We start from the raw sequence: 11,367 nt of genomic DNA on the forward strand, positions 1-11,367 counted from the left end.
GCCTTAATGTATTGTCACAATACAACTAGTATGTGTGACAACAGTGCTACGTTGAGTGCTATTATCGCTAATTTATCCAGGTCCTTCGTCTGAGGCGCTTGAGCTGAGGTGACGACTAGAGCCGTCGAAGGGGCAAATTCCATACCTCTCAGTAACGAGCTGGGAGTGTCAGGCACTGTAAGAGCTGATAGGGCTTTTGGACAATCAGCTCCATATCCTTCATAAGTTTTTCAATCTGTCTTACTTTCGAATCTTCTTATAAACTGATAAAACAATTTTTGAGCGCCTGCAATCTGTTTGCGTCTTGTGGGCTGTTTGTAATGCCCACGATTGATAATTAATAAACCTTTAGGTACTTTGAAGATGATCAAATCAAGCTTGGTTTCATGTTGATATTCCTTTCCATCTCACAATACTAGACACGATTTCTATTTTTGTACAAAATATCTAACGCATGGGCATTGTTCCTTTTGCTTGTCTAATCGACGAATGATAAATCGTAACATGACATCACATTTCGACCTGTCAAAAAAGATTTGCATGACAGTTTGTGTTTTCCAATATAATTTATTGTATGATAACAAAAGTATAGATATAAATTAGAAACGAAAAGTCAACGTATTGTCTTTAAACTGTAAAAAGGGATGCTTAAATAAAATATGGCTTTATACGAAGGGATAGCTCTAATACAAGAGAAACAAGCCGTTGTACTAGATTTGGGCAGTGAATATACCAAGTAACTTAATTGCAACTCATTATATTTAACCATTTAGAACGAAAGAACGCGTTAAGTTGATAAATCCAATCAATTCCACACCTTTTTAAACTTGCTTATTTTGAGTCCTGAATTTTACTAGATATGATTACAAAATGAAAAAAAAATCTTAATTACCTACACCATCTTAGTCATAAAATCATCACAGAATTAAGAACATGTAAAAAAAATTCAATTGCTCCTAATTTATATTAGCATAATATTCTGTGATAATTATTTCCATTTTACAAGTACACTTTATTTCATTATAAAAGATACTGGGCTTGTTCTGAAATACATTAAAATTTATAATATTAAACCATTGTATTCATTTTAATGCTTCAGGTTTGGTTTTACTGGTGAAGCAGCTCCACGATGTATTATAAGATCACAATTCTGGTGCTCGACAGAAAGAAGATTCAAGAAGGTTTATGAGTACTCTACACCTGAGGAGCTATATGATAACCTAGTTAATATGTTACATTTATTGTATTTTAGGTTTGTATGTTTAATGTCCATAATGCGTACAAAATACTTTCACATTTAATAAATAATAATAATAAGCTGATAAAAGATAAATGTCATTGACAATTATTATTATCACACACTTGGTGAAGTAAGCATTTCATGACAGCATGCACATAACCCACCTGGTGGTAGGTGGTTACTATGACCCATAAAGACTAGCAATGTGAAGGACATAGTCCAGCCACTACCACTAAAAAAGAGTTTGTTTGAAAGATGTTTCAAGGAAATACAGAAATTTGGAAGAGGGCTCATTTCATAACTACAACCATAGTCTTTTATAACAAGTTTATTAACTTTACTAATTACTATTATAATAATAATAAAAACATTATCACCATAGTGAAATGTGCATTGCAATAGAATTCTGTTTTTTCAGAATAAGCTTATTTGAAAAATCTTGATTTCATAGGCATGTCCTGGTGAATCCAAAGGAACGTAAAGTGGTTGTAGTGGAGTCCCTGCTCACTCCTACTCTGTTCAGGGAAACACTAGCCAAAGTACTGTTCACACATTATGAGGTATGCTGAATATTAGCTTTCAATATTATTGTTCCAACAATCATTGACATTTGACCATAATCACAGACTCCTCAAGACTTCATTGTGTTTTATGAACCAAATTTTCAGGTTGTTAGAGACAATTTAAAATAAAACTGACAATTTCCAAATTTCAAACTGTTAATATAATATTTGGGCTCTTTAATAAACTTGATACTGGTATGAGACAAAGGAGAAAACTGTAATGAACTTAAATGAACAACTAAAGTAATTAATGTCTAACTTGAGTATATTTGAAAAGTAACATTCGTTTTTAATCACCTACTCATACAGGGTCTTGTTTGAACACAGATAATCTGTGTGTTTGAACCTACTTGGGATGATAAGGTAGAGTTACTGTCATGTAACTTGCTCTTGAGAGTTTTCCCTGCATTAGTAAAAAAATAAATTCATTTGTAAAGTGGAATAAATCATAACAAGAAAACTATTACAAAATATTACACAGAAGAACAATTTTTTGAACGTAATAAAATATCTTTGGTATCTGAGCTAAATGACATGACAACGATCTTGCCCGTTTTGGGACAAATTTAAAGTGTTAAGTCCATTGGACTAATGAGATTTATAATTTTAAGACAGGCCATAGTGTATTTGATTTAACTATTTCCGAATTAAACATTTCATGGCCTTCACCATATGAACCACCATGTCCCATCATAGAGACAGATACACAGGCGGAGAGTTCTCAGGTGTCTGGCGCGGTGTGGGCGGACAGTCCGCGGATGTGCGCGATGACGCTGGGCGCGCCTGTCACGCTGGTGGTGTCTCTGGGCGCCCGGGAGGCCGAGGTGGCCGCCGGTAACCGTACTTCTAACTACAAATTCATTACACAATTAGAATATCGAACATTTTATTGAAGTTATACTTCTTTAGGCGCGTTATGAAAAATTGATGAGAGTGAAATTTTACGATGTGCGCGCACCGTGACACAAAATTAACAGAAATGAAGTTGCCCACTAAATCGCTCATTACAATACGACCGACGTAACTTGGCGAGTCTGAATATAGCCGCAGGTGAACTTTCCGAACCGTACCGAGAATTGCCGAATTTATACGATGTCAAGTAAAGGGATGTCCAATATGCGTGTTTGAGGATGTTGTTTAATCGATTTTTTTTTTAAATTGATTAAAATTTAATTTAAAAGAAAAGAAATAAATTTAATTAAAATAAAGTATAACTTCTTACGCGCGTACATAAGTACACGCACCCTTTTTTATATACAAGCTTCTACACAGAGGCTAGGGACGGGGCTCCGGTCAGCAGTGTGGTGTACGTTAGCCAATATCGGTTTCCAGAATTTCAACTATTACGTTTCTGTATGCTACCGGTGAATTTCACTAAAACAGTTTCAGTTGTTTGGGCGTGACAATGTAACAGACAGACAGAGCTACTTTCATACTATTCATATTTGTCATAGAATTTCTAACATTTAACAGCATGAAAGGAAGTTTCAAAGATATGTAAATAATGTTTACTTTTCTGCAACATTCATGAAATAAAACCTATGCTCTGCTCCAAACCAACTCTTGTCTACTCGCATAGACAGCCGCAGAGCCTTTCAGTCGTGGCGGAGATGCACAAACAACAAACGTACCAACAAAAAAAATTATTGAAAATTGCTTTTATACTATGTTCTAAAAAATCCTTTGCGGAAAAAATACGAATGCTTTTTTTCGTTCTTAACCGAGTGACTAAACAGCGCAGCGCTGTAGGCCACTGGCCCCAGGCAATGTCGCACGACAGGTGAGGGCATGAGGACAGACGGCAACTTGCAGTGGTGCACTCGTGCGTGGTGCTGCGCGCCGTGCAGGCGCAGCCGCTGGGCGCCGCCGCCGTGCGCGCCGAGCTGCTGCACCTCCTGCGCCAGGACTGCGGCCCCGACCTGCACCTACCCGACCATGTGCTCGAGGACATCACAGGTACCGCGCGACGTCCGCCCATACAAGTCTCAATTTTTAATATATGTATTCATTTCTTAAAAGGTCCGTCATCTCAGCGAAATAAGAATATTAGTCATACAGCTGGTTATAAAAATGTTTATTTAACAAACCTAACATAAAATCGATGATTCGGGGTCAGGGGGGTGTACGCCGAGGTGTCTGCTGGTCGGCCGCTGCCTCGTGTCACGTGTCATTCTGATGTTAATGAAACCGAGCAGGCGGGGCAGGTGATGCGGACGATTATTTTTTTTGTTGCTTAAATGTGTGGACGAGCTCACAGCCCACCTGGTGTTAAGTGGTTACTGAAGCCCATAGACACCTACAACGTAAATGCGCCACACACCTTGAGATATAGTTCTAAGGTCTCAGTATAGTCACAACGGCTGCCCCACCCTTCAAACCGAAACGCATTACTGCTTCACGGCAGAAATAGGCGGGGCGGTGGTACCTACCCGTGCGGACTCACAAGAGGTCCTACCTCCAGTAATTACGCAAATTATAATTTTGCGGGTTTGATTTTTATTGCACGATGTTATTCCTTCACCGTGGAAGTCAATCGTGAACATTTGCTGAGTGCGTATTTCATTAGAAAAATTGGTACCCGCCAGTGGGATTCGAACACCGGTGCATCGCTCGATACGAATGCACCGGACGTCTTATCCTTTAGGCCATGACGACTTCAAAACGATGCCAGAGTTTGCTTCGTTTCGCAGTGAAGACGTGCTTCGTGAGCCCGCGGGCGCGCGCGCTGCGCTGGCAGTCGGACAGCCCGCCGGAGCCGGCGCGCAGCGTGCGCTACCCGCTGGCGCGGCTCGGCGCCGTGTGCGTGTCGGGGCGCGCGCGGGAGCTGGCCGCCGAGCCGCTGTTCCGGCGCGACAACGAGCTGGCCTCTCTCCCCGACATCGTGCTGCAGTGCATCATGCAGGTCAGCGCGCCACCACTGCGCTCAGAAGAGTGTTCCAACACCCTCTATGAGCTACATCAGCCCGATGACGGATCACGTTACATCTCATACGCATAATTAACTGTAGGCCCGTATCTGCGATCAAAAAAATGCTTAATTTCGTGAAAGTTAATGGTAAGATGGGAAAACTTCCCTGACGTTGCCACTGTCCTTGGACGGTGGTGTAACCGCTGTCGCGTGTGCCGCACAGTGTCCGATCGACGTGCGGCGCGCGCTGGCGGCCAACGTGCTGCTGACGGGCGGCGCGGCGTCGCTGCCAGGGCTGCGCGCTCGCCTGTCCCAGGAGTTGGCGCACCTGTGCACGCTGCCGCCGTACAGCTCGCGGCTGCGGCTGGGCGAGTTCAAGTTCCACCGAGCGCCGGCGCACGACATGAGCTGCGCGTGGCTGGGCGGCGCGCTGTGCGGCGCGGGCGAGGCGGGGGGCGGCGCGGGGGGCGGGCGGCTGCTGTCGCGCGACGTGTACTGTCGCGAGCGGCGCCTGCGGGACTGGGTCAACCTGCTGGACAACACGCCGCCGCACCACCCGCAGCGGGACCACCTCGACCTCACTCTGTAGAGACCGAGCGCGCCGCATTTATTTATTTTAATCGTAACATCAAATCGTTATATTGCGCAACCCGGGTCGTGTCAAATAAATACTTTACTAATAAAACATTTAAAAATATCCCGTATTTTTTCTTGCGACACTGACCTATATTTATTCTGCTATATGAAAAATTATATAGATCGAAATGGAATGAATTTGATTTATTTAAGATAGAAATAAATTGGAATAAAATTAAATGAAACATTGTGAAATAAAACGAAAAAGTCTTAGTAAAATGGTCTAAGTATATTCTTAAAATATGACTTAACTGTTTGGAGAATCTCGCGAAATAACATTCAGCGACTTTGTTGCATTTTCCTACACTTGTGCACTTGCTACTCACAGTTAATAAATGGTAAACACCTTTTTCAAACGAGGCTTCTGGAGAGTATTAAACGGTAGGCAGCGGCTTGGCTCTGCCCCTGGCATTGCTGACGTCTATGAGCGACGGTATCCACTCACCATCAGATGGGTCGTATGCTCGCTCGTCTGCCTATACGGCAATTAAAAAAATAACACTTAATAATATGCCACTATTATTATATACTGAAGAAGCAGTAAAAAAACACGTTCCCGCCAAAAGTCTTCAATCAACTTCTTCGTTGACTTAATAACTGTTACAGTATTATTATGTTAAATGTAATATTACAATGGAATTACAATAGAAATGGAAACATCGACTAATTAAAAAACTGTATTCATTTTAAAAAAAAAGGGTGCTTGTACTTATGTACGCGCGTAAGAAGTTATACTTTATATTTATTAAATTTATTTCTTTTCTTTTAATTTAAATTTTAATCAATTTGAAAAAAAATCGATTAAACAACATCCTCAAACACGCATATTGGACATCCCTTTTCTTGACATCGTATAAATTCGGCAATTCTCGGTACGGTTCGGAAAGTTCACCTGCGGCTATATTCAGACTCGCCAAGTTACGTCGGTCGTATTGTAATGAGCGATTTAGTAGGCAAGTTCATTTCTGTTAATTTTGTGTCACGGTGGGCGCGCATCGTAAAATTTCACTCTCATAAATTTTTCATAACGCGCCTAAAGAAGTATAACTTCAATAATTAATTTTGTGATAACTTTACTCCGGACCGTTTTTTAAATTCAATGGATATTACTTTCATTTTCTCCAGAACACCACGAAAACATATCTCTATTTACACAGCCGACAACAGTTAAGTGTATAATCTAGGGCCGACAACTAGGTATATGGCTCTAATAAAGAATTTTAAAAAAATCCAGTGACATCATTCTTCCGCATCTAAATCACGTAAGTCCAGTAATTTTCGTACCAAGGCTTTGGTTTATCCCTACCTCTCTCTTTCTTTGCATATGGCCATTCACTAGCACCTTTAGAACTTTAAGATTTCATTCCATAGACAATTAAGTTCGTAGCTGCATCGGCTTCTCGCCAGACTGGGTCTTTAGATACGCTATTTACACCCAAAATGCTGTTTCGATTTCCCTTAAAACATTTGGTTTTGGTCCATTTATAAAAAACAGACCAAAACCAGGCTGTTGATGATTAAGCAGGCAACGTCCAAACTGTCAAAGTCAATTTGACAACTGTGATATTTAGTTTCATAAATGTGTGACAAGTCTAAAATCTACCTTCTGTGTAAATTGGTAATCTAAAGTCTAAACGAAGCGTAGAAGCTCAGTATTTTGCGCAGTTAAAAGCAATTCTTAAAAATAGAAATGTCAAACGAAATCAAAATAGTTGCAGTGAGTATCGTGAACTTTCTAAAACAGCAATTGGACGGCGATTCTTTGAGCCCTGATTCTAGAGAGAGTGTCGAAGTCGGCGTGCAATGCATTGAGACCGCTTTCGAGCTGACGACGGAAGATGCGGCTCGAGGCCTGGACTTACTGCAGCTTGTCCGTCAGCGACTGGGGCCGCCCGCTAACAAGGCTGAAGCCGAACGACTCAAGAACGAAGGCAACGAGCTCATGAAAGCTGAGCGTTACAACGAAGCGCTTGAAAAGTACACGCGCGCCATAGAGATCGACCCAAGAAACGCAGTCTACTACTGCAATCGCGCGGCTGCGCATTTCAGGCTGTGCGACCCCGAGGCAGCGGTGAGCGACTGTACCACAGCACTCGCCCTACAGCCTGACTATAGCAAGGCGTACGGACGCCTTGGGCTCGCGCTCACCGCCCTCGAGAGACACTGCGAGGCGCGCGCTGCCTACGCCCGCGCCGCTCAACTCGACCCTGAGAACGAGTCCTACCGAGAAAACCTCCAACTCGCTGACCAAACCTTAGCACAGCGCCCTAACGATCTGAGTGGCTTACTCCGGAATCCTGCTTTGATCAACATGGCTACGGAGATGCTCACTAACCCTAATATGCAGAACCTCATTTCAGGGTTGATGACAACGACAGGGGGAGCTCAGGGTGTAGGAGAGGTGCCCCCAGGAGGTATTAATGCGTTGTTAGAAGTGGGACAATCATTGGCACAACAAATGCAAGCTGCTAATCCTGATTTGGTAGAGCAACTGCGACGTCAGCTTCGACCCCCAGGGTCTGGTGAAAATCAGCCACCTTCTCAGTGAGAATGATGTGTATTAGTATTGAGCCTGTGAGAGGGGACTGGGATCCTCAATTCTCATACTGGTCTGTACTTTTGTCTTCTCTCTCAATTCCAACTTCACATGATAAGAGTGAAATTCTACTTTATTTGTTAAAAATTGTTAAACGTTTCTCAAATCACACTACAACTCAGCCTAATACTGATGTAAAACATGCTGCTTCAAATAAATACTGTTCCTATATAAACATCCAGAAGAATATGATACTAAAATTATTTTGGTTCACCATACTTCACATAGAGAAACTTGTGCAAGTGTTTAATTATTAGGGAACAGTGTAATAAATTTTTGTTCCCGAGCTATCCTTAGCTTATGTTTGACTAATTGGTAATTTTAATAAATATATATTTAAATATAAAGGGAATTTTAATTTCGAGAACATTATAGTCAGTGAACATTAACAAAATAATATTTTTTATTATTTGGGCAATAAGTAAAAAAAAACATTAATCTTGATCGGGTTTGAAAATAGAATTCAAATTCAATATTTAATCATTTTGTACACTATTTTACCAGTTTATTTTTATTACATTATATTTGCAGATGAAATCAAAGCCTATTTGGTGTTGAGTGGTCCAGAACCCAAAGACAACACCAAGTTAATGCTACTGCTCATTTTAAGACAGGTGGAAATCTCTATTGTATTAATTTTTTTATGTGACTAGAATTCTTCAGCTCAGAACGAACTAATGGTGAGAGAAGAAACGGGAAGGATTTACTGACAGTATGGTCCACAGATCACCTTTGCAGTGAGATCTGTACATAGGGTTAAGGAATACGTAAGAATTACGATTAGCTAACAGATAGTACTATGTGGAAATGAGACGTTCGCCTCAGGAAATGTTACTTCAGTTAGTTAGCTTCATTTGAAAAAAAGGTTAGTGAACTGAAGTTTTTTTTTCGGTCAGCGTGTCGAACCTCCTACGAGGTATCCGCGACTAAGGGGCACGCGGGATATGTGGGACTTGACGGTCTGGCAGCAGACCGCGAGCCCAAGGATATTTTTAGGACCCTACCGCACCAAACGACTGCACTCACACCCGATGTCCGATCTCCGCCCGGGGTCAGAACCCGGACATAGTAGGGAGGTTCCCGCGGTCAACACTACAACCAGACACGCACACCAGGCACACCGAGGACGCCGCGCCGGTCTCCGCGGAGAGTAGATACTAGAGCTGCGTCAACTTAGACACCCTTTTTATAAGTCATACTTCGCCGACGCTATATAAATAAAAATCGCAACTTTCGTCGTTCCATCTATTATTATTATTTAAGTTTCCACATTAACTCCTCCCGTTACATTATTATTATTTAAGTTTCCACATTAACTCCTCCCGTTACGGGTGCCGGTTCCCCAATATCAAACAACTTTGACAAGAACTCTGGCCAGGTGTTAAACCTCGTCCTCGGGGTCTTTTAGCTAAGCGTATTAACCACTATACCAACCAATCTCGATTTTTTCTTATGGCGCTGAGACTTGATCTCTGAAATCTGTAGAGCGTAAACGGATTGTCACCTTTGAGATGTGGTGCTGGAGAAAGATTCTCCGTATTCCGTAGTCAGCATTTTGGACCAACGTATTAATTTTGCAAGAACTCGAAATCTCCTCGCGGCTGTCATCCGAGTGGCTTTGCAGAGTCCGACCAGTCCGATCAGATCCGTACCGTTCTTGATTCCACATTTCACAACGCTCCACACCGCCAGAGACAAGAATAGGTGGAGAAAGATCGTGCGTGCGAAGGTCATACAAGAGTGGTGGCTACCCTCAGCAGTGAAGAATACGACGCAAGGAGGAGGATCAACCAAGCAATCGACTCACTCAGTCATTCAGACGATCAGTTAAAATTTCCGGTTTGAAAGATAGGACTGTCACTTGATAAGTTCACTTCGACTATCTTAACATTAAAAATTATAATTACTTTCAGGGGATCATTTCCTTGTAGGGTTGACACTGCTAAAGGTTCAGTTAGGTACATATCATACAGGTAGATATCAGTATTAAACCTGTGAATTGAATATATAATTTAATTCTAGAAGACGAAAAAAACTCTTCAATGTGCTTTCTTATCTATTTATTACATGCTATGTATAATTTATTTTCATTATTAATTTACATATCATTATGTACACATAGTAGCAAAATGTAAAAACAACTCAAAGTAAAGCTCGTCTCGCGCCAAACGGATGCTGAGAATTGCTTACAGGCTGCAACACTAAGCTCATCTCGGCGGCTTTATATGAGAACGAGAATACAAAACAACTTTTACGTTATTCTCATAATAAGATATATTATTTACATATTATTATGTAGTGCAGTAGCGGGGCGCCTGTGCGACATGACAGCGCCGTTACAATTTGCTTTTTTATCATGTATAATATAAATTCTAAAACATTATGATATAAGGAATATGAAGACTAATACACCGCTTTATCTGTGCAGGAACAACATGTCGAGGGGTGAGAGGCTGTTTGTTTTAAGCGACATTATTGCAACTCTACAGGAGAGCCATTTAAAGTTTAAAATTTGGAAAAAATATCACATAACGAAAAAAATCTTTTTCAGTTATTTGAATGAAGTAAACTTAATTAAAATTCAATTAAAAACATCGAACTGTTGATGGTGATACCAAATAAAACGGACCTTTAATTACAAAGATAAATATCGCTTAAACCAGAGCGTTTCACCCCTCGATATAGTAGCTTCACGGAAGGATTACCTTTACCGTTTTTAATGAACTTTTATGTAATTTGAAGGTTCACTGAAGTGTTTTGTAAAGAAAATAATCATAAGTGAAAGCGTCCGTCTGCAGGCGCGTCACACCCCGCCCGCGCGCGGACGACGCATACATATTGTTTTGAAAACCAATCATTCTGCGCACCAATTAGACCTACCTCTACAAAAGTTAAGTAGATAAAGCTAAAACATTGGATGCAGCTACATATGACATTTAAATCTTTTATTATAAATTATTATAATAAAAATTATATCTAAATAAATATATTTTATTTTCGATATATGTAACGATAAAAATATAAAAAAAATTGGTTTCATAAATTGAATACTTCAGAACAATAACAAAGTGGTCGCGCGGCGTCGGAAGCCAAATAAAACAAGCAACAACAGTGCAGTAAACAAATATATCTCTATTACAAAGTTCAATAAATTACAAATAGACTAAATGTGCTGGTCGAGGGCCCGCGGACCGCAGCGCGTTCAGTTCCGTTTGGAGGGCGGCACGAGGTGCGAGGGCAGCTCGGTGGGCAGGTCGTGTCCGTCCACCTTCACCGAGATGAGATGCATCGCGAGCGCAAACTCCTCTTCGTCCAGGAAGCCGTCCTTGTCGATGTCGGAGAGCTTCCAAATCTTGCCGAGCACAGAGTTGGGCAGCTTCGACTTCACCATCTCTGTCTTTGCGGCTGTTGAAAAATAGTTCGT

General features: G+C 41.2%; 3 protein-coding genes across 4 annotated transcripts in view; 2 read left to right on the top strand and 1 right to left on the bottom strand.

The window, feature by feature from the left end:
* The first annotated feature begins 502 nt into the window (after positions 1 to 502).
* Positions 503 to 5,408, top strand: LOC101736933 (actin-related protein 10). The gene is made up of 7 exons (XM_004927404.5): positions 503 to 736; positions 1,100 to 1,252; positions 1,692 to 1,800; positions 2,529 to 2,637; positions 3,616 to 3,759; positions 4,494 to 4,705; positions 4,935 to 5,408. The coding sequence occupies exons 1-7, from the start codon at positions 660 to 662 to the stop codon at positions 5,298 to 5,300; spliced, it is 1,170 nt and encodes a 389-aa protein (XP_004927461.1). The 5' UTR covers positions 503 to 659; the 3' UTR covers positions 5,301 to 5,408.
* An 869-nt stretch (positions 5,409 to 6,277) lies between these two features.
* On the top strand, positions 6,278 to 8,290 carry LOC101737064 (small glutamine-rich tetratricopeptide repeat-containing protein alpha). The gene has a single exon (XM_021348841.3). It carries the CDS (start codon positions 7,038 to 7,040, stop codon positions 7,893 to 7,895), a length of 858 nt encoding a protein of 285 aa, XP_021204516.2. The 5' UTR covers positions 6,278 to 7,037; the 3' UTR covers positions 7,896 to 8,290.
* Positions 8,291 to 9,986: 1,696 nt separating this feature from the next.
* Positions 9,987 to 11,367, bottom strand: part of LOC101737204 (EH domain-containing protein 3) — a 30,043-nt gene continuing 28,662 nt past the window's right edge. For both annotated transcript variants that reach the window (XM_004927406.5, XM_012691440.4), the window contains one exon: positions 9,987 to 11,348. In XM_004927406.5, the coding sequence (XP_004927463.1) occupies positions 11,146 to 11,348 (203 nt within the window). In that variant the 3' untranslated portion in view covers positions 9,987 to 11,145. The remainder of the gene's footprint in view (positions 11,349 to 11,367) is intronic.

The sequence above is a fragment of the Bombyx mori genome, chromosome 7, assembly GCF_030269925.1.
Source record: "Bombyx mori chromosome 7, ASM3026992v2".
Taxonomy (NCBI): Eukaryota; Metazoa; Arthropoda; class Insecta; order Lepidoptera; family Bombycidae; genus Bombyx; species Bombyx mori.

Bases quoted from the DNA above. Each gene is read 5' to 3' on its own strand.
- LOC101736933 (XM_004927404.5), top strand. From the start codon at position 660: ATGGCTTTATACGAAGGGATAGCTCTAATACAAGAGAAACAAGCCGTT. The intron at 737-1,099 runs GTAACTTAATTG...TTAATGCTTCAG, and splicing joins TTGGGCAGTGAATATACCAA to GTTTGGTTTTACTGGTGAAG. The intron at 2,638-3,615 runs GTAACCGTACTT...GGCAACTTGCAG, and splicing joins GGAGGCCGAGGTGGCCGCCG to TGGTGCACTCGTGCGTGGTG.
- LOC101737064 (XM_021348841.3), top strand. From the start codon at position 7,038: ATGTCAAACGAAATCAAAATAGTTGCAGTGAGTATCGTGAACTTTCTA.